Below are 22,758 nucleotides of genomic sequence, written 5' to 3'. Positions count from 1 at the left end.
TCCCGCGCAACCTTTTAAACGACGAGTAAAATGTCCAGATTTGATTCAATTTTTTATTTTATTTTAACAAAAATGCAATGTCTTGTTTACTTTAATAGAAAAGGAGTCATGTATACAGAAGTGGCTTATCACTTCTGCGCGAGTGTGGGCCGCGAATGCTAATTCTGTGATAAACCAGTTAATTTCTACCATTTCCTAGACTGCATGTGATAAGAATAATTTAACTCTGTCAAAAGCCACCAACGCAACACCAGTAGTCAACATTGATTTTTTATTTTTCGAGATTTAAAAATAAGTCTTTTTAGGTCAGCATTCCATTCAAATCAAAAGACAAAAATTTACAACGGTTTGAGGAAATTTATATAAAAGGCCATCTGGTAAAAAATATAATTTGATGCAAAAAAGCAAGAACGTTTCAAAGGCCATGGGGAACGAAGTTTTTGTAAAACGAGACGTAGATAATTAAACGCGCTAAATTGCCACCAACAATAATGCATGGAGCAAAATAAGAAATGTGAGCTGGCCTCGGACAAACCAGATTTCACAACCGTTTCCAAGAACCCTTATCCTCTTTGCCGCGTTTTTGTTCAATACCAATCGCATCTCGTTTTTCTACTATCCGTTTTTGGTGACTCAACATAATGTCGTTGCTAATGCTGGCGGAGAACGGGCGAATAATTGGCAACTACCTCCTGCTTCACTCGAGTGTGCAAATTCGCCCCCTTAATCGCATCACTATCAGCCGATTCCACTGCCGGTTGAGTGGACGCGCGATACATGCGTTTGTTCGCTACGCAGTTCCGCCGAGATAATCAAATACGAATATTATCAACGAGAGAGGCACTCTAAATTTAATTCTGGACGTGTTTCCTGCTGCGGCGCAGTGTTTGATACACATTTGCAAAAATGAAACTCCCAGACCCGACGTCATATTATCGTGACACACTTACATATTTGTCATAACGTATTTCGCTCGCTGATGAGCTATTTAGTCCCTTTCCAAAGGATTTCACGTCAATGTCATCCGCCCGCCCTATCTGTGGCGTTTCCACTCATACAAGCGAATTCCATTACGTGTTGACAGAAAATTAAACTCATAAGAAAGCACACGCCAGTTAATAAACTTTTTGCGAGGGCTATCACAATTTTCGACGTTTTATACTATGTCTATTATAGAAACAATCGAGCAGTTTTAATGCAGCAAAACCCAAAAATATTGAGGGTTTGGACAATTGAAAACAAATCTTCTCATTGTCAGTGTCTGCCCCGTAAATAACTACCCTTTTTTATCTGTTGTGAGTTTGAGTCGAGTAAAACCCAATGATTTGAGGTTCAAAACAATTGAAAAATATGTCCTCAACAATATTTACATAAGAATTTTAAGTTTGATTTATAATTAATGGCGTACATGAGACGTCCAAACACTTTCTGCGATTTTAAAAATCACCAGTAAATCGCATTAAATCATTATTTTACAGGTGTTTTACAGGTTTTAATTTTTCACTGATCTATTGAATTGCATTTTTAAGCAATTTTCTACGAATTTTTGGAATCAGATCGATACATTTAAATTTTACAATGCTGCTTGTTTTCGGAAAGATGATTGTTAGAGCCCCAAAAAGTATTCTATTTGTTAATTGCACAAATTAATATTTGATATTTGAGCTTATGTTGAAATTTTCTTTGTTATTTATTTTTTTTTTTTTTTTTTGAAAAAGGCAAGGAAATTAGTGTTTTTTACTAAATGACCAGCACCGTCTCCCTACTTGAAATCATATTTTACAGCGTCTCAAAGAGTTAATTAACCGAAAGACGGCGCATAGAACGTTGGATAGATCCCGAACAATCAATCTACTTGCATCAGAGGCGTCTCTCAAATTTTTTGTATACATTTTCTTGATTTGCTGTCCTTTTACGTCTTAATTTTCTTAATTCAGCCATAGTTGACTGATACGAATGTCTTGAGATTTTTTCAAACCTTCCCTGGAATTTAGGAAAATAGTATTTTTTTGCATTTACCCAAAACGACCGAAATAAGCCCTTCTGTAACCCTGGACACTTTTCACTGAGGCAAAAAATCAAATTCTCTTGCAAAATAGCGAGAGACAGCCGCACTCGGCGCCATTACTTGGCTGCAAAAGCAAACACGCCGTGCGTTCCAGTCAAATCGGGTAGTAAATACGCCAAATTCTCACATGTGCGGTATTTCCAACCAAATCTGCTTGGGGATGCTGGTGAAGCGAGCGGTGTGGCTGCCAAATCGAGAACTAATCCCTAGACAGCTTCTTTTTGCGTGTCGCGCGCGCGTTCAGTCTGGCGAGCAAGAATTTCGCATTACACGCTGCTCCGGCGGAATCGGATGAACAAGGGAAAAAGCATCCCCATTGTTGCTCGCCCAGCAGCACTCATGATGAGTGAAATGTCAGTGTCGGCGCGAGCAAAAACGAACCCAGTGCGATGCTCGCTTCTGATGAGCACGCTCGGATTATTAGTTGACTTGGGATTTCAGACGGATTTAGCCCGCTTGTTTAGTCGGGATTTTTAATCAGCTCTTCAGAGAAAAGTCGATTTTAGCCCAGCTTAAACACGTTAAAAAGCTGGATGAGAGATAAATTTTTACTTTTTCCTCCCAGTTGTTGAGCATTTGTGTGAATTGTTCCCTGATAAAATAAGAAACAACATAATATTTTTGACCTTCAGTAAGTGCATATTTAAAAAAATTCAAACACAATTATAAAATGAAAATAATAGTTTACTGTAAAAATATTTGTAGATTGACCTATCAGTTAGTAAGAAAAATTTGAAGTAAATATCTAGAGCCATTAAAGAAGCAACATCTAAAATATAGCGACTCTTCTAGCAGGGTAAAAATGGCACGCCGATCAATTCATCTCGTTCAATGGATAAAATGTAATCTTTTTTGGCAATGAGCAATAAATATTGACTTGGCTATCATAGTTGAAAGAGGCATGAATTAATTTCTACGTGCTTCATGAAACGTAGCAGAATGTTTTAACCAGTAGGATTTCTATTTTTTTTATTGATTTACCAATTATGATATATTTTGCCAATCAGCCTCCAATTTTATAAAATATATTATCGTATTTTTCATTCAATTCTTTATCACCAATTCTTAAAATTTTCAGGGTTCCTCGAGTAATTCAAGCGAGAATTCTGACCATCAACGACTTAAAGCCCTCAAATCGTGTAAAGACTTATTTACGATTATGTGTCGAGCAGGTTCTCTAAAATAGCCTTGGCCACAGGGAGAAGCGAGCATTTTGCGGTCTGAAGGGTACAGGGGGAGAGTTGCACGGACTACTTATGCCCTCGCCAGAATGAGGCCAAACTCAATCAGCAGACCGCAGGCAAGGGGCTTTGCATCCTGGGGGATTTTCACGACGCTTGTTTCCCAATTCCAGAACGAGAGAGCGAATATTGAAATCAACTTTCCGCCGCTGGAATCGTCCCCTGGGCTTGGCGGCCGGATGAATTTATTTTTGCCCTGCTCGCTATCATTCTTCAAGTGGAGACACAACCCCCTACCCTCTGATTCGGCTTGTCGGTGAATAGGAAAACGACCCACGGTGTAAATCCTAGTCGAGGGAGGAAATTTTCAGCAGCAGAGGTAAATTCCGTTTTGTTCGCGAGGAAGATCACAGGGTCTGGCAAAACATGCCTACTACGCTGTAATATCCTCTCACTGAGTCACTGTCTCGGTAATATCAAAATCGATGAGCCGATTTGCAAGAGGCCTTCAAGGGGGGTCACCGCACCCTCCTGCTCGCAACTCGGACCAACAGTTGGTTCGTTCGTCTGTTTGCTTTATAGCAGCATTCAACTGAGCGAGCGAGTGTATGCACGAAACACAAGCACTCGCAACCAATTAATTTACGGAGCAATGCGTTAAGCCTTTCACAGAAAGGCAATGGAACGAATTAATCGGTTTACATTCAACCCCTTGCTTTTTCTTTCTGCTTTGATACGAATTCTTGCAGATTTAATGGGAACTTTGCGACCCGAAATGGGCTTTCCCTGCACAGACATCGTGCTTCGTTATTTTCCCGATAATGGCCGGTGCGCCAAAGAAAGAAAGTATGAGCATTTCGATCAATTAATTTTGTATCGGCAAAAGTGAAAATTAGACGGTCGGTTTTTTATCTGACAAGGAAACTATCAAAGCTATTCTGTAAAATGGTCTTATTCCCAAATCATGTGGTAGCCATTTTTTTTATTTTAACGATGTTAGCAATAACTTACAGTGCCTTAAACTCACTACCAAGTATTTGAAAGTTGATTAAAAATCCAATTTTGAAGTGATTGGTCATTCGATAAATCATTTTAGGCATTCTGAAAAAGTCCAATTTTCCACAATAGTTTGATCAAGGCTCTGTAGCTATTGTAATACTTATTTGTAGAGGGCAAAACTGCATTCTTAATGCTGACAAAATCGGCAACTGTTTATATTGCCAACTTTATACAGTATTTTTCCCTTTCTGAAAAAATATGTTATTAAAGAATTTAAAAATTAAACTGAATGTTTTTATGATAACATTTAAGCCTAAATATATGACCGTTGAAATTGAATAAAATCAGCAGCATCTTCGTTTTAGTCATGAATCAATGTTTTCCACGGCTTTTTGTAATTTAAAAAATATCATGGATGGTCCCTCTCCACTGAAAATGTGTGTCGTTGTCAAACAACTTTTTTGTGCTCATAATTTCCACGAAAACCCGATGCGTTTATTGCCTGAATTATTTTGATACCACCGAGTAGTTCTAGTCTCTCCGAAAATCTCCCTCGGAAGGAATTTCGTTGCCGATTATCAAAGCACCGTTGTGTGCGGCGAATAAACAGTCGCGCTGCCGATCTCCAATTTAATTATCCGCGCCAGCAGGCATCGATTGGGACGCTTGTTTCCCTGCTTATTCTGCTGATGGCGCATCCTCGAGTGTATAGCCGCTTTATATACTACTCTTTCACTGCCAGCTTTTGCCGTTCACAATAATGCGCGTCGCCAACGAGCCCTCCAATTTTTCCTCATTTCTGCTTTTATATGTGTCTGCGGCCACGCAAACAACTTTTTTTTTGCATTCACCTCGTTAGGAATGCGAACGTGGGCAAGTGAAAGCTCAAGGAAGGCTGATGTTCATTTTGCAAATTTTCGAATAGATTTTTGCTTCCAAGGACGGAAAATTGACTTTGACATGGAAACTTTTACAAAGTAAATAAATATTAGTTTGATACTAATTGCATGTATACATTACCTATTTTTAAATTTTTAAAGGATAATTAAAAAAGGCGTATTTCACCAGTAAAATATTTTTGTGGGTTTAAAAATTCCCTCTCTTTTAAAATTAATTAAATAAATAGTTGATGAAAAATAAAAGAGATAGCTGAGTTTTGAACATTTTGAGTAGCATTTTTCCAGTGTTTTTTACGATGTTGAAATGATGGTTATATTCCAATTTCGCCCATTTGCGTGAGAGGGATGAAATTCCTCCTTAACCAATCCAAAAAAATGCTGCGCAGAGACTAGTTTTTGTTCCCCGCTACTTGGGCGACTGCACCCCTCGAAATAAGCGAGTCGCTATCTCAACCTGGTAAAGCCATTTGGCTTGGATGGCATATTTGGTCAAAAAATTTGACTTCAGAAAAAAATTTGAAATCAGTATTTCACAATTTTGGAAGATTTGTTGTCAGTTCTGCTATTTTCAAAGTTATACAGAAAAAGGCTAGCGACTAAAAATCCCTATTCCAATTAAAATATGCTTTAATAAGTTTGTAAAAAATTCCAAATTCTCCATGCTTATAATAAGTCTCGCATTAAAGTAAAATATTTAGTGTTAACAGATCGAGCTCAAAAAGTGAGTTTCCTACCTGCGACCTGGCCAGGGTGCGTCTCCTATCTCTGGAAGGGTCGTTGGAGGGCACTACAAGCCGCTGGTTGAGGTCGTCCATGCCGGGGGTAGGAGGTGGCTGCCTCAGCAGGGCGGCGGCCGCCTCGAGGGCGCTGTGCTGGAAGTCCCGACCGGGGGTGGCGCAGGGTGAGGCGTCGGTAGACGGGACAGCGGCGGTGCCTCCAGCGCTACGCGACCCCGCCTCGCCCGCGCGCGCCCCATCCAATGCGTCCAGATGTGTCAGTGAGCGTGAACGAGCCTGAAAGCAACCCAGATTTGCAATTGAAACATTTGTCCATTCTAAAAGAACTAACTTCAGGGCGTGTATCAATTATTTCCCATGAATCCAAAGTATTGCGATCGTTAATTATTTTTTAGGAGCTCTTACAATTAGAGGAAGCATGAATGCAAAAAAAGTTTGAAATTTTCTATGCTATTCTCATTTTTTTTTAATTTCTAGGATTTGACGACTTTTTAATAACATGAATGAATTTTGACCTAGTGTGAGAATAAACCAATTTATAATTGGTTGAAAACATTTGCAGCCGGTACATCGATGTGTGATCAATTTAATACGGGTCTGGCAAATATTTCAAATATTTCGACCAACTATTAGGTTGAACACAATTTTGGAATGTAAATGCAAAAAAAATAGGACGTAAATATCGATTCGGCTGAAGCAGGCCACTTTATTTAAATTTTACTGCCTCATCAGCTATTTGGTTAATGTTCTTTTAATGTTTTAAGACGCGATGTACAAATCTGCCCATTTAAAATGACAGGGAAATAATGACATAATATAACGCCGTACATGACTCCACTAATCTCAAAGCAGAGCGAAGCCTGTTGCCTCCACAAAGATTCTACTAGCATACTGTTCGTCATCTAATTCGAAATTGAATAGCTTCATTTTAACTTCAATACGACCCGCTATGAGAACTAGATTTCAGATTTCATTGTGAAAAACTTTTATTCAGTTGAAATGCGGTTTCAGTTGATTTCTGTAAGGAAAGGCACCCTCGTAATGAAATATGAGTCTTTTGAACTCACTTTGTAAATACAACGTGCACTTTTTGTTGAGGATAAAAGGAACGGTAAGCCGATTAGAGCGGGTATGAAGTTAAGCGAAAAGAGAGAGCAGAGTGTCGGCACTAACAAGTTGGCCTGCTCCTGACGAAACGTTAAATGAAATTGGAAAAATCTCAAGGAAGAGAGGCAAAGTTTTCTTTCTTTGAATAGATTTCGGCGGTTTCCAGACATGCACTTCTCTGCCGCGCGCACCGCGGCGAATTCAGCACGCGGCGCTTTTCTCCGCCTGCCTGCCTGTTCGCCGCGGCGCAGCTTTTTCCACTGGGCGCCGCTGTTCCGCTTTGCAGAGCAAACAGACGGCGTTGAAATAATGCAAACAAGAAAGAAACACAAACGTGTGAAACGCGATACATGAGCCTGCTCGCTCCCTCTCGTTTAATATTTGTTTTGCACTGCGTTTTCAGCGACCACAGCACTCTTGTCGACGCAGTGAAATCTGTTTTTAATGTGCAACTCATATTTTAAACTGAATTTATTGTTACACGGAAGTCGAAGCTATAATTCACAGGCATGAATATATACATCTCTCTTAATAAACTATAAAGCTGAAACTAGTTGAGATATGTGATATTTCACCGATTTAATTCAGACTCTATGCAACGAGAAAACAAATAACCTCTGCTGTCCTCGAGCAGATCCATTTGTATTATATTTTTTTTAAACATTAGGCTTTAGTCGCCAAAGCACCATTTAAATTAATTTTTAATCCCTAACATACACACTATTTTGCATATATAAGTTTTCATGAATTATAACTATTTTAAGACTTAGGCAAAAATCAAATCGACCTTAAACCACATTAAGACCCCAAAATCCTCTTAAAGCGTCTTAAGAAACTTACTTGTTACAGCTTTTTAAAATGAAAAATCGTCTTAAGTGGTGTAAATTGTTGACACACCAAAGATTTATGTATTTCTAATCGAATGTGTTATGAGATATTGATTTTTTTACTTTATATGATTCTAGTAAGATTGATGGTGAGCATTGCCAGTTTTTTTAATTAATTTTAGTCTGCAATCATGTAAAAGAAATTAGCGTAAAATAACAACCGTTACGTTTTATGCTCAGATCACGTAAGCATTTTTTTCAGTTTTGTTAATAATGAGAGCCATCATCGGTATTATTTGTTGAGCTTGCATGATCAGTAAATTTTTCTCCTTGTGTAGTTGTTTAACCTCTGCCCACAGCACACCCGTGGAATTCGAGCTCAGCGGGTTCCAAAAAAATGTGAATTGATTTACTTTAGTCTTAAACAGCCAGATTCCCCAGTTAAATTAAAAAATTTGACAACTATCGAACGTAAAAATTGTAAATTATACGATTTTTTGGTTACAATCAGTTAAAAAATCGATCGGGAAATAAGAGAAAAATGTCCAAATAATTTTCAAATCCCCATCTAAAAATGCCGTCCTTTTCGTTAAGAAATCCTTCTTTACTAAGCCGAGACCGATTAGATTATTTGAAAATCAAACGCTATTGAAAACAACAATGGAGCAGTAAAAAGACCAGAAGTTAGGCGAGGAAAATCTTTTTTGCCACTGAGTGGAAAGAAATGGAATATTTGACACTGTGCGCAGACTTCACCTTTCGTGCAAGTTGCGTGGTCAGTATTGCGATCACGTTTCAAGCCCCTGGCGACCTGTTTGCTATGCAGCTGACAATTTCCAGCTTGTTTACTTGAGCGGCAGCCACTAAGTTGAGCGGGCACACTCACTAGAGTTAAACACTATTAATTCTCCCATTCGTATTTCTCTAATGCACAGTCCGTGTCGCGAGCGAGACCGACAGAAAGCACACCCCTTCACTTGCAGCCGTCACCTTTGTCTCCCCTAAAAGCTTCCGACTGAAATAACACACACGAGCTCATCAAGGCATTCATCGGTCGCTCCGCCAGACGCACACTGATGGCAATACAACGAATTGTTCATCCCCAGCAGTTCCATTTCAAGTGTCGTCTACTTTAGGCACAAAAATATATACGAAAATTCAAAATAATAAGAAAAAATACATAACACGTGTACGATGGACAACAATTTTAGATATTGTAGAAAATACAGGTTTTAACATACCTCCCATTTATTTTCCAATCGAATGGGAGTTTCAAAAACAAGCGAGAGTAAAAAAACAGTTGAAGAATATTTTGGGCGGTAATACTGTTTTTATGTTTAATTTTTAGAATTCAAGGCGTACAGCACAATCCACGCAGATTATAGCCATGAAAATTACATTTTTTAATTAGTTTCCAGAGGAAAAATTACCAGCTTATCAAATGCAAAATGTGTCCGTTAAAAAAGTATTTTTTTTTTAAAAAAAAAAGGGAAAAATTACATTCATTTTTTACTATCAACGCACCAGAAAATAAATTTTAACTACTTGCACGTCAATTTGATTAAATGAAATTCACATCTCGTACTCTAACAAATTTCTCTATTAAGAGTACAAAAGTGAAACACGCGACAGCAAAATTGTAGCACGATGCAGTTGATTGATCTGCCCTTTATTTCAAGACCTTAAACCGATTTAAAGTCTATCCTAGTGCTGTTTTCTTTCGTTTGAAACTGGGGCCTGAACGATGCGTCAAAATTAGCTAAGGTGACCCTGCAAAAAGGTCGCTCGGTGACCTATGCGCGGCAATTAAATGCTCGAGAGCGTCGGCAAAGTTTCGAGCCGCGGGCGGATCGCAGCCAGGAGGGCGCCTGGCTGGAGCTTCCTCCCCGGTGATTACAATAAGTATGGGTGCAGAGTGAAAATCGAAAATAGAACTGCCGCAGTTTGCTCTCGGTCTCACCGAGTTGTTTGCATCTTAAGCGCGGCTTCTGCGCGGCGGCGAATGTATTTTGGAGCAGCGCAAAGCCCCATTTGCCCATTAATCATTAAATTTGTCGTAACATTAAATGTCAGGACGGAAGAGACACAATTAATCTCTCAGCACCGCTTGCGATCTTATTGTTATCAAAGAGAAAATTAAAAATTCAACTTCGAGAAAATACAATAAAATGACCAGTTTAATACGGAAATTCAACGTATATTCTTCAAATTAAATTGAAGCTGAACAAAAAGAAACGTTACTTCCAAACAAAGTCTGCGGATTTTATCGATTTCAAAAAATGTTGTTGCTACTTTAAAACTATCTTTCGTCCTGCTTATTTTCCAGAAATCAAAGTTAAAGCTTCGTGATATAGTGATATATATCTGAAATTATTATTTGGCTTCATTCACTGCCAAATTTAACAAACTTAATAAACGTAATCTTCTCTTTTTGAGAAAAATAATTTAAACCAACACACAGGCAATGTCACTGTGGAGGCTAAGAAGAAGACAAAGTGAAGAGCTTCCTTTCAAATCTAATCTTTCCGTCTGCAGGGAAAGAAATCCCTCAACAAATTATCTCGCGCCGAAAATCAAAAGCCAGGTCATTCTTTGCTTCTTTTTTTCTCTCTCCCTGCTGCTTTCGCCCAACAGTCGACGAGGGAGAAGCACGAGAAGGGTACATACATATTTCCGGGCATTGTCTGCGGCCTTCCGACGGAGCAGGGAGAAAGAGAGGGAGAGAAAATTCATTTTCCGCGCCGAATGGCTGGACATTTCCTTTGACATTTCGACTTTTCAGCGCCATAATTCATGTGCACGCTGGCGTCAAAAACGCGTTTAAGGCGCTGAAATAAATAAGAGCTGGGTGCGGCAACAATGAGCGCGCTCGCGAAACAACATCATCTCTCTCGCTCTCCGCATTTTCTCTTTCGCTCTCGCCTCTGCTTTGAAGAAGCGAAGGCATTCAGCCCAAATAGCTGCACCAGCCAAACGTACATTCTTCAGTAATTAACGAGCTGAGCGATCTTTAATCACTGCCTCCTCTCCCTCTCTCCGCAGCTTTTGTTTCACTCGCAAAGGCTGCCATCAATTAAGCGGCTCATGATTGCGGAATAAAGAGTACAGTCGCCCTCGGGGGCGCATTTCTCTTGCTTCTCAAAAAATGTACAGAGAGCGTTGACAGTTCAATCGCTTTTATTTTGCAATCACTAATCACATTCATGTCAAACGTGGATTTTTATGATTAATGACACATTGATTTACGCGATAGAGAACATAGAATATTTAGAGCAGGCAAAATATAATGAATGTGTTTGTACCAGTTTCAAACAAAAGGAAAAAAGTTAAAGGACTTTTTCGTTTAGTGAAATTTAGACGGTTTATTTGTTTTAAAATGGGCACACATTAAAATTAAGAATTAGAGCTGTTGCGGTACATTTAAACACCATTTCTCCGTTGCCTTTACAACTTCTTCAGTCCAAGTTATTTAAATATATAAAATTTGATTTTATGGAGAAAATGAAAAAAGAAAGTGCGAGTCAGCATCCGAAAAGAAATTAAGATTTTTCATTTGAATCGATGGTTTATGTATCATTTTTGTTTGGTTTCCGTAAAATAAAAAAAAAATAAAAAAAATTACAATTGACATCAGTTGTTGTCAAATTACCGATTGTGTACTCCAATGAAGCTGTAATTGAAATCTAATTCTCTCCCGGCAAAAAGCAATTTAGTCTGATGCAAAGAGAAGCTGCAGCCTAATATCTGTTAATTTCATTTGAAAGATAATACGTTGTGTTTTATCTGATTTCCGTAAAAGCTATTACCTGACGGTGGCAAACAGAAATTCATTGTCAACGCAGCAAATGTGTGGGGTGCGTCCAAAAATTTCGGGTGCCCATTTATCTGTCGAGTCTGTCTAGCGCACTCTGTGTTATCATACAGTTTGTGTGTAGCGAAGGAGAGAGGGGGGCGAGGGTGGCTCGAGAAGAGATTGCGAGTAAAATTTATCACTTGATTTCGGTGACCCAGATTCCACCCTTTCCATCTGGCGTCGCGAAGAGTGGTGTGAATGAAAAAGAGACACCCTCTTATATACACACAGCAGTAGCAGTCGTTTTCCAATATTTTTCCAGCACCGCGGGTGCTAGCTAGCTGTGCCAAGATTGAATTGAAAGCAAAAGATATCTCCTCCTTTCTGCCTCGGATTTATAGACAGTTTTTCTCCGTTTCTTAAATCACATTAAGACCGTTCAAGTCAAACGCATTTCATCCGATTGGCTGCGATAAAGTTAGTTTGGAACCGTAAAGCGTAATAACGTTGAGCTGGGTAGGCAAACCGCAATCCCTTTGTATGCTAATATATAGCCTTACGTAATCATTAAAAAACATTTTGGTTTTTAGATATTGCTGATATATTATATTAAAAATCTGAGTGCTATACATATAAATTTGAAAACTATCTTGGAGTCGCTTTTTAAGCTTCAGATTTATGTTTCATGAAACATTGATAAAGGAGTAAAAGCGTCAATTTCCGCTGCGGGCAAGGTTAAAAATTTGTCGAAAAGCTCTGTTAATACAGCCAAAAATTGTTTTATTTAGCCATTCCTCCTGTTGCCTCATAGAAACATTTATGTAACTCTCAAATATTTTATTTTAACCCGAGAAATACCTTTTTGCATCCGGTTATGCTGATCCACTTAAATATTCTTCACAAGATCAATTCAAAACAGCGTGACTTTATTTAAAAAAACTTGTTCGTCTATATAAGCAATTAATTATACGGCTAAATATTTTCCAACGCCATTTTTAAAACCCCTGAATTAATGGAATGAAAAAATAATTAACTTACTTTGACAAAACGATTTTTATTCATGTCGGTAGCGACGAGTCCAGAGTCCGAAGCGTTCCGGTGTGAATAAATGCAGCGTCGAGGGAAAAGGGTCAGCTCGCCGCGTATTGAATAAGTTATGCGCGAAGCGGTGTCGTTATTTTTCTCGCCCCGACGGACAAATCACATAGAGGTCGAGCGGTTAGCGCGGCAGCTCTGACCTAGTTCGCACTTTCCTAGTAAAAGTGCAAGTGCGGGTGAAATGCAGCAGAGATCTGCCGCTCGACTGCTGAGAAAAAATCAGCAAGCGGAATCAAAGGGGTCGGCGGCGGCTCTGGTGCACGTCGCGTGTCAAAAACAATACACGCTCCTCCGCCTTCCGCTCTTGCAGTCACGGCTCCCTCTCGTGGTCTTTTCAACATTTTCCAGGCTAATTTACGACTTGCCTCCAACAGATAAACCTGCTTCTGACATGACGCTCAACATTTAATGCAAATTATAAATCATAATAGTGCGGTGCGTATTTATTCAAACAGCTCTGGCTTTTAGTTTAATGGAGCTGATTGTGCTGAGTAGAATGAACACGGTGAGATTCAATTATATAATTGAGTTGCTTAAAGCTGACCAAATAAAAAGCAAAACTGCGTACTTTAACGAGAATGCATATGCGGCTTCAACGTTGAAATTAAACATTTTAGAATATTGAATTATCTCTCACATAAAACGGGAACAATTTGCAGCCATTAGGATTAGCTATACTAAGCGCGAGAGAAATCAAATCAGCTTGACAATAGAGAAACGAATAAACTAATGGGTTCAATTCTGCGCGGATTTGAAAATTATTGATGAGCCTTTTGAAGATAAAGAGCAATGTCACACGTTCCCATAAAACAACCAGCTGTTTTGTCTCCTCAGCGGCTTCATCGGCAGATCTGGTCTTTAAATGCAAAATAAAATTTAAAGCACAGCAGTATTTAGCTGCAAGATATTTTTAATCAACGATCACCCATACCTAATTATGAGTAAGATTTTAAAAAAAAATAATGTAGAAATTTTGTGAATCTAACTCATCAAACCACGAGTCGAAATTCGCAAGCCGAAAATTCTTTTCTTGGTACCTTTTCAAAGAGCAATTTCTGCCTTCTTGGTCACGAAAGTATAGTAGAAGGGAGAAATCCCATGCACCTTGACGCAAATTGAAAAAAATCTATTGCTTGCCGATTCAGTGAATGATATTAAAATATCAGTAAATTTTTGTATACAACTTGGTTTTATTTTGTAAATTCAATCAGTGCTTTCCAAACATTTTGTCAGGAATTATTTTGTTTCAAGTTTGGGGAATTTTAAGTCTTGTCAACATTCCAGAAAAGCATTAACTGACAAAAAAAACTTTTCAAACAAATATAACCAAACATAATTGGTTTATTGTGATTATTAGAGTTAAATAATTTTATTATTTCAACAACAATATTAACCGTCTCTCTGTATTTTTTGTTGCCATGAATAAAGCGTATTTGTTTGCGAGTTCAATTAATTCATAATTCAATTATAAAGTTTTGAGTCCTTTCATCGGCAACACGACACGTTGTTCGATCTATTTTTCTGTCACATGCAAAGAGCGACATGTTCAAACAATAGTACAGACAATGCTAACGATAATATTATTATAATTTAAAAGCATTTTATCAAAACAGAGAGCGCAATTTTCCTCATTTGCCCGGCGCCGATGGCACTAGGGTTGCGCAAAAACGCGATCGTCGCTCGATCGGTCGGCCTTGCCTCCGACGTGCATGTCGCCTCTGCGAGTGATGCGCGCTCCTTGCTGCGGCCCCGAATGAATGCTGCCCCGAGGTGTATTGTATGCAAACACACTGCTCCCGTCCGCGCTGTTACATGCACACGAATGGCCGTGAGTGCAGATGTAAAATAAATCGCGCCCCTCGTCGCCACCGCGCCATTTTTTATGAATCGGGCTGCTTTTGTGGTGAGAGGCATTTGACGTCATTGCAAAAATTTCGCCCTTGCCTTGTGTGCAGTGTGTGCGAGGCCGGCAAGACGGGGAGAAGAACGCTTGCTGCGAGGGTTGAGCGAGCACGCAGAAAGATACTCAATTTATATGCCCAGCAGCAGCATTTTTATCGCCGACTAACCACGATGAATGGCGGTCAGCAGACGACGACTAAGGAAATTACTCTCCTAATTAAGAAAATTGCGACTGGAATGAAGAATAATTCTGCTGTCTTCGCTTAAAATAAATCGACTGGAAATATGTATTTATATTGGGTCGCTCGATTTTTTCCATATAAAATACCTCCACAGAAATGAAGGTTGCGAGACCCTCAGGGCTTAATTTATAAAATACTTAAAGGAAACTCATTTAAAATTTATCATTACAAAAAAGGCGTTTTTCCAGGCAGGTCAATATTATTATATAATTTAAAATTTGACCCAAAATATAGACTTTAAAATAATAATTTTGTACTTTTCAGGTCAAATATAACTCTACAGGCAGTATATCGGGCCAATAACATTGGCTTTCCGCAAATAACCAGCTGATATTATCACTATGTTACGCTCATCTGATTAAAATATTTTTCAAAACTATTCATAACAAGTTTTTGCCTCCTGTAATGACTTGAAAAACTTGTGTTGGCAAGGAGCTGTTATACAAATAAGTCTAAGTGTTTGATGATAGTACTTTTTAGATAAAATAATAATGGTTAAATTAGTCGAAATTTTTACACTATGGCTCAAAATTACTTTGAGAGAGAAAACACTTAAGGCGGTATTTTAACCGTAAAACCGTATGAAATTCCAAGTGAATCATTATAGAAAGCGTTTTTTAAACAGCTTTTAAGCTAATTTACTAAAACCATAAAAAGAATTTCTTTTTGAAAATTGACGTAAAGTGCAATGATCAATACAGAAGTGGAACAAGCAGTTTGGCCGTTGAACGAACAAAATTTAGAAAAATCCTGTCTTAGTTTTCGAGGTCAAAGTCGTCAACGTCATCACCAATTTACACAATCTTGTGGTACTTCCAATATACGATTTTAGATTGTGCTAAAAGCCAAATTTGGATGAAATGCGATAGCAAAGCTTTGGGTCTTTACCTTTTTACGTGTCTCCAGTGATTAGCTAAGCCGACTTTTGATTTCACCGCATCAAATGAATCATTCCCGCGACTAGAATGCACAGCGAAAGAATTTGAATTTATAAATAGCGATAGTGTCCGAAAATTGTAAATAAAAGGTCGCGCCATCTGTTAGCAACTTCAATTACAAATGGCGAAGTGTCCATTTAGTTTTTGTTTGATTATGTTTAAATATCTCGTTTTCAAAGTAATCCTTTTTAGGGGCCAAAGAGTGAAATCATTTATAGTCTTGTGATATTTAATAAAGCCCAAATGGTATGGCCGCTTTATATTCGATGTTTTTCAAGTAGTTCATTCTTTCCAAGCATATTCCCATTGGCCTAATTTACGTAACATGCCTCCAGAGACAACCACATTACCCTGTTTCGAGTAGAGTTATTTATCATGCCTCTGTTACTCTGTCCAGTCGACTGCGTATGCATAGCAAAATGCAATTGTGGCGGTGCGTACATGAGCTCGGCAAGGAGTGTGGTTTCTCGAACTCGAGCCGGTGTTTGCGTTACCTGAGAGCTCGAGCCACTCAGCATTTCCGTCAATTGAATATTTCACAGGGCAGCTCGAGGGATTTTCGCTCTCAAGCAGTCGGAATTGCGAGTCGGTTGGTCTTGCCAGAATCTGGTTTTTCCGGTGAAAAATGACTGTGTGCGCGCCCCGTCAAGAGGTGAAATGGATTTTCTGCTTTCGCCGAGTGTTCATGAAAGAGCGGCGCGAATGCGGGAGAATGTTTTGTAAATTTTTAATAAAAGCGCCCGCCGCTCCCCCGCGGTGCTCGTCTTCGCTGCCCTTTTTGCCGCCCACCCACACATAAGTGTTGAAAACGCCACGTCTCTCAGTGTAACATACGCATAAATAATAAATGCACAACATTTTTCTTTAAATGACTTCCACGAAATATGCGCACAATCGTCGCTATCGATTCAAACGGAACGTGCAGCTGCAATGTTTGATTTGTTCTCGTAGAGCGTTGGCGAAGCGCGACACGAGTTTAACTCTACAATGCAGTGTGCATTATGGAACTGCTGATGATGTACGCACATGCTTGAGCCGAGTTTGCCCTCATTTACATTCTGGGATTAATGTGCTAATTTACGTTACAGTGTCGAGCATTTGTTATGCAATGGTGTGCGCTGGAATAATTGCAATTTCCGCGAACTTTGGCCTGCAACCATTTGTGCTCCATTGCGCTAACACACCACCGTTAATTTTTTTATTTAAAAGTTCAAAATATCAAGCAAATTCGAAGCTTGACGGAGGCTTGTAAATATTGCCGGTCGTATTAACAACTCATTGAGGTCGTCTGAAGATTGTTGGCTTTGTGCATGGGATCGATTGAAGTGGCATTATTTTCAAAGGCACATGACAAATAATATAAAAATGAAACGGATGTGATAACATATTTCCGAGGGTGCATACTTGAGGAGTGAGTGTTCAGCTCCTTAAGAAAACGGGGACGATAGATAAAAAACAAAGATAAATTACTCGTCCATCGATAACAGACTCAAAATCAAAGTCATCGGCCATATATACATCAATTTCGATAACCTTTTAAAAGTTATTGTTTTTACAGGAAAAAGACTCCCTTTCACCTTTCCTATTAAATTTTTCACCCTGCTTCGTTAAATTTTTCACTTTGATTGATTACATTGCATGAACAACAAAAGAACGATGGGTTTGTGGGTGTGTATCGAATTACTAGAAATCAATCATTCGTATCAGAAGGAGATTCTCGTGAAGAGAAAAAGACGTCAACTTAATCGCAATGCTGAACAGTGATTCGCATTGAAAAAATTGTATGTTCCAAATACCTTATCAAAAAGTACTTTAATATAAAAGTTGAAAACTATTTTCAACTCCTGGAAAACATCGCGATAGTTTAAGTTACTTAAACTTTGACAATTAAGTGCAACGATTTTTAGTACTTTGCGGAAAGATTTTCAAGCAAGGTGTGAGCTGCCATCAAATAATGGAGGTCGGAGAAAGGAAATAGGAAGTAATAAAAGACTATCTTAATATGCCGTAACCATCTGCGTACCTTCCTTCATCGAATATTTAGAGCCAAGTAAACTATGTGTACATACCTTTTCTTTGATTGCAAAATTGATGTCTCCAAGTAGCCTCTATATTCGAGGGGAGACAAACTTTTTATATTTCCTCCCCAAACATTTAACGGACTTCCAAAGCCATGGATTTCTTAAAAAGTATATTATGTACATCTATAGAGCGGGGCCGCACGAGGCTCTGCTATTCGCATTTTCGGTTGAGACGTTGATTTTCATTTAAACAATTTCAAACTCTCGATTTTTAAAGAACTAGTTTTGAATCCAAAAAACGCAGAACAACAAGCACAGACAGCCCAGTTGTCCACAGGCTGGACATACCTGGCTCATCCTGCCGCCAACAGGTGGCGACACGACCAGAAAGATGCGCATGGTGGCCCTGAGGAAGTCCTCGTGCATGCTGGGACTGCCGGCACACTGTGGCTCGTCCTGCACGTCCGACTCGAAGCTGTCGGCGGCGGCCACGGGGGTGGTGGCCTTCGGGGGCGGCTGTGGGGGTGGCCGCGGCTTCTTGCGACGCAGGGAGCCGAGCATCCTGCGTCCCCAGTCATGCTGGTTGGGCGATGGAGCGCCGCTGCGAGTCTCTTTCGGTTCCACCGTCGTTTCGGAGAGCGCCCTCACCGTGCGTCGGCCCAACCAACACTGACTGCTCCGACCGGCCGCCTCCGCGTCTGTTCCCTCACGAGCCGGCGCCTCTGCCACGGCGCCTGCCCGCCCAACAGCTTCCCGCGGTCCGCTTCCGCAAGCAGGCCTCACGCTCTCTCTCTCTCTCTCTCTCTCTCTCTCTCTCTCTCTCTCTCTCTCTCTCTCTCTCTCTCTCTCTCTCTCTCTCTCTCTCTCTCTCTCTCTCTCGCTCTGCCTGGTTTTTGCCCCGACCAGCTCACACCGGCGCCGTCCACTTTTAATTTTCGCTCCATCTTCATCAGTCAAGTCGGCGAAAACAATGTCAACACGTGTACCCGATGTTTACTGTCGGATTGATTTCTAGCCAACTCAACAACGCTTACACCCCAATTTTTCTCTTCTTTTTGCCGTTCTCAAACGGATGGCTATTTATATAGGGAAAATGACCCTTCTATTTTCGAGGCAGCGTCGGTACACTTTTAGACTGACTATAATTATGTCTAGCGAAAGAATTCTGGCTGTAGCCTCAAGTCCCAAAAAAATTTCGGACTCATTTGTTATGAGGGATTTGGACATAAAAATACAACAACCTCGTTCCTTACGCAATTTTATCTCATTTATTTTATCGATGACTTTAGTTCTCACCGATTTTAAATATTTTGGGGGTAATTAAAGTTAAAAATCCATCAAATCTACCTCTACGTTCGTTGGAAAGTGGGAAAAACCGTTATAGAAGTGTAAAAATAACCAGCCTACCGGGAATAAAAAGCTGAACCATGTAAATTGTTTAACAGAAATTTTTTAATAAATTCGATTGAATGTGTCGCGGGTCGTCTAGGACGAGGATTCTTATTTAATCAATTGACTTATTAACCCCACGCACACCAGCTCAGTCCATCTAATGGACGCTGTGGCTGGAAACGGCCTGTTTCTTTTGGAGACGTTCAACGTACTAAAGCTTTAATTGCTCGGTCTTCGACTTCCTGAAGCCGGACACTGATTAAATGGGCCGGGACGAAAAGAACATCAACTACTACCAGAAGGGCGAGTGTAACAAGAAGAATTGTGTAAAAGAGATTATCTTTATGTCGTATACTTATTAATATTTCGGTTAGATCTCAAGGATACCAATAATTTTACGGTACACACTTCCGGTTTATTATTAATCACAAAGTTATTATTAATCGCATTCGCCCGCTCGCTGACAACTGCCCACTCTCGCGTTGTGAGTCGAGAAGGCGCTCTCAGAAGAAAGTCGGGGAAATACATATCGCCACTTCAAACAAACTCGATTTTCATTTTGTCCTTGAAAACATTATTTTTTACATTGCCCCCTCCGAACAATGATATTTTTAAAACCAACCGTTTTACACAATTTGAATTTTAGAATGCTACGATATTTTTTAGCACTTGCAAAAAGCATGCAAAAAATCAGATTTTCAAAGCCAAGTAGCAGATTCAAAAATAGCCAAAGCGTCGCAACTCCTGAATGCTGGCTAGCCAACCTTGATCATACAGCGTGTATGATGGAAAGCCCGTGTTTCGGTCTAAATTTGGATTCAGGGAAACGCACCCAATTATTTCCAAAGCTTAATCTAGAGCCTTTCAGACCGCCGGAGTTCCCACGTTCTATTTTTGGACCTGCCGACACCTCCGTTTGCAAACCCTTTTGCTCCGCCCGAGTTGATTATTGTGCAACGCTCGTAAAGACGCCGAGTTTTAAAAAGCGCAATTAAAGGAGTTGTTTGGTTTTAATGCCAGTCCTTAGAAGAGCTGAAAAGGTGTGGGTGGCAGGCAGTAGGGTGCGTAATTGCCGGCAAAAGTTTCGTCCACCGGCATGCAAAACATGGGCCGCAAAGTTTGCCCGCCAGCTCACGCCTCACTGCCTTCTTTCTGCACCAAATTAATACGCACAGCTTGTTTAAAGGAAGGCTAATTGCTATGAAAAACAAGAAACTTCTTAAACGCAATTGTTATCGTGCATCTCGCACCTGTCTGCGTGCGTAGTTGGTCGTATATAACAATCGGTTATTCATTTTTGCTTAATCCTGGTTTTAAAAGATAAAGTTTTAGATCCTTAATTTGAGAATAGCATTAACACTTGATTAGTAAAAAAATCAAACGTTAAAAGAATTGACGAAATGGCTATTCACTACGCGGATTTGTTTTAAAAATAGCCAACTAATATTATTTGACCTAAATATAATTTCCTCTCGAGGTTACTTCCATTCTTGTTAGTCATTAACCTCTCAAGGATCATTATTTTCCACTTTTTAATAGCTCCCAAATTCATACAACCATTGTTGCCAATTTACATAGATAATATAAATGTAATCCTTGAAAATTGAGTTACAGCCTGAATTAAAACACACAAAAAACAGAGAATTTTAACAGCAAAGTTAACAAATAAATTTAATGATGTTTTCATCATTGGATTGATCTCGACAAGAGCATTTGAAACACCAACGAAAACATATCATTATCAAATGAGCAACATTTTGATTTTTATGCAGCACGTCATTATATAGCCCTATTTTTTATTTGTGGTCAGTGCCAATCCACTTTAACTACGTATTTATACCGTAAATGACGCAAAACAGAGATCATATCAGTGTGTGTGTGAGAGAAAGAGAGAGAGAGAGAGAGAGAGAGAGAGAGAGAGAGAGAGAGAGAGAGAGAGAGAGAGCGTGCTTGGAATGCTTGGAATCGGCCGCCACTTTATCAAACAAGCGATGAAAAAAAAAGAACGGCTGATGTGTATGACGTCATGAGGATTATAGAGATATACCGAAATTAATATTGAGGCTGGGAAAGGTTAGGGTGTAGAAAACTCGTGTTGCTTTAATACCGATCTAAACAAACAACAAACGGTAAAATGCTTAGGCGAAAGCCTTTTTTAAAATGTAGTCTGTTTAAATAGCATTAAATTGCATGATAGGAGTTAACTTTGTACCTTTTTAGTAATGGTATCAATGCTTCTGTAAAAAATGTCAACTATCCCTTTACACAAGTTTCAAAATTCTAGCAGCTTTAATTTACTCACGGAGCAAAGTTCTATGAAAACCGGTCACTTCAGCAAGTATTGCAGCCATTTTTACAAAAGCCTAATATATTTACCTCGCAGTCTATAGGGTTTATTCTCAGAACAAAATTGTTAGTTGGAAAAGCTGGCTTTTGTGTCATAATAGCACCGAGCAATTAAATCGTATCTTCCGTGCCGGAATCACGAACTGTATACTCTCTCCGCTTTTGTAAGTGAATTTACAGACACACACGAGAGGGGGGAAAGAAAATGCGGCTGGTTTCGGTGGAAAAGGCCGATTGCGTGCTAAATTTCATCTGGCTGCCTTTGCGGGGCGAGTGACTAATTTGCATGATCCGCGCCGTCAGCATGAATAGTTTCCGAGCGGCGGTGGTGGAGGCGGCGGCGGCGAGAATGGCAGCAGACGGTGCGGTTTTTAGCTGGCCTGATTATCCCAAGAGGTGCGCTGGAAACGCAATCAAAAAGCGAGTCGCGTGCGCCTGCTGGATGCAACCGGCCGGATTAAAAAGGGAAATCCATCAAGCACCCTTGGCCCCACTTCGGCCGCGCGCGATAACGGGCCGCTCTTCGTTTTCACAAACTTTTTGAAATATAATCTGATAAAATCTCGCCGGGCCTAATTCCAGCACGCAATCCGTACTTTAAGGAGGCCCGCAGCGTCAAGAAGGATGATTTTTTTATTTTATCGGCTGCCTGGACCGTACAAATTACTTTTCTTCCCTTCGCCCGAGCACCATGGAACTTGCATTCGCCGCCGAGCAGGTTTTGATTTGTGAACCGGGCGAGTGTTGCCGCTTTATTGGACCATTCATCGATTCGCTGACGTTCATGGCCCTTTTGTCGACCACTGAAATTCATCCCTCGGCTCAGAAGTTGCTGATTTATGCTCGCTAAATTGGGATTCTGATGATGCCACCACATTTTTCTCGTCTCGAGATTGAATAAACTGCCGTCAATCCATTCATAGGATAACAAATATTTCTAGGGTTTACTTTTTTAAACACTTTTTGAGACTATTTATCAATCATGTAACCATCTGGGTCACTCTTGAGTATTACCTTTAAAAATTGGAAAATGGTAAAAATTGTCGTTGCATTAATTATCAACTGTTTGCAAAAAATAAGGCTTCTATTCATAATTTTCTCGCTTGGCAAGTTTTCCAATTTTGTTGGGTTTTTAAGTGGAAATAGGCAGGTCGAGTCTGACCAACATATTGTTTCATGTACAAATGATTTCAAGGAAATTTTGCATC

The 22,758-nt window shown here is 39.7% G+C and overlaps 1 protein-coding gene across 10 annotated transcripts in view; it reads right to left on the bottom strand.

The window, feature by feature from the left end:
• Window positions 1–22,758, bottom strand: part of LOC135945265 (pleckstrin homology domain-containing family G member 5) — a 54,165-nt gene that overhangs the window by 19,806 nt on the left and 11,601 nt on the right. For 7 of the 10 annotated variants that reach the window (XM_065492835.1, XM_065492838.1, XM_065492836.1 and 4 more), the window contains one exon: window positions 5,882–6,160. In XM_065492835.1, the coding sequence (XP_065348907.1) occupies window positions 5,882–6,160 (279 nt within the window). Of the gene's footprint in view, window positions 1–5,881; window positions 6,161–6,951; window positions 7,142–12,649; window positions 12,914–18,160; window positions 18,577–22,758 lie in introns of those variants that run through there. The other 3 variants (XM_065492840.1, XM_065492842.1, XM_065492843.1) reach the window with 3 other exon arrangements.

Source organism: Cloeon dipterum, chromosome X, assembly GCF_949628265.1.
Source record: "Cloeon dipterum chromosome X, ieCloDipt1.1, whole genome shotgun sequence".
Classification (NCBI taxonomy): Eukaryota; Metazoa; Arthropoda; class Insecta; order Ephemeroptera; family Baetidae; genus Cloeon; species Cloeon dipterum.
The sequence above is the reverse complement of the archived record's forward strand: the minus strand, read 5'-3'. Positions and strand labels throughout refer to the sequence as shown.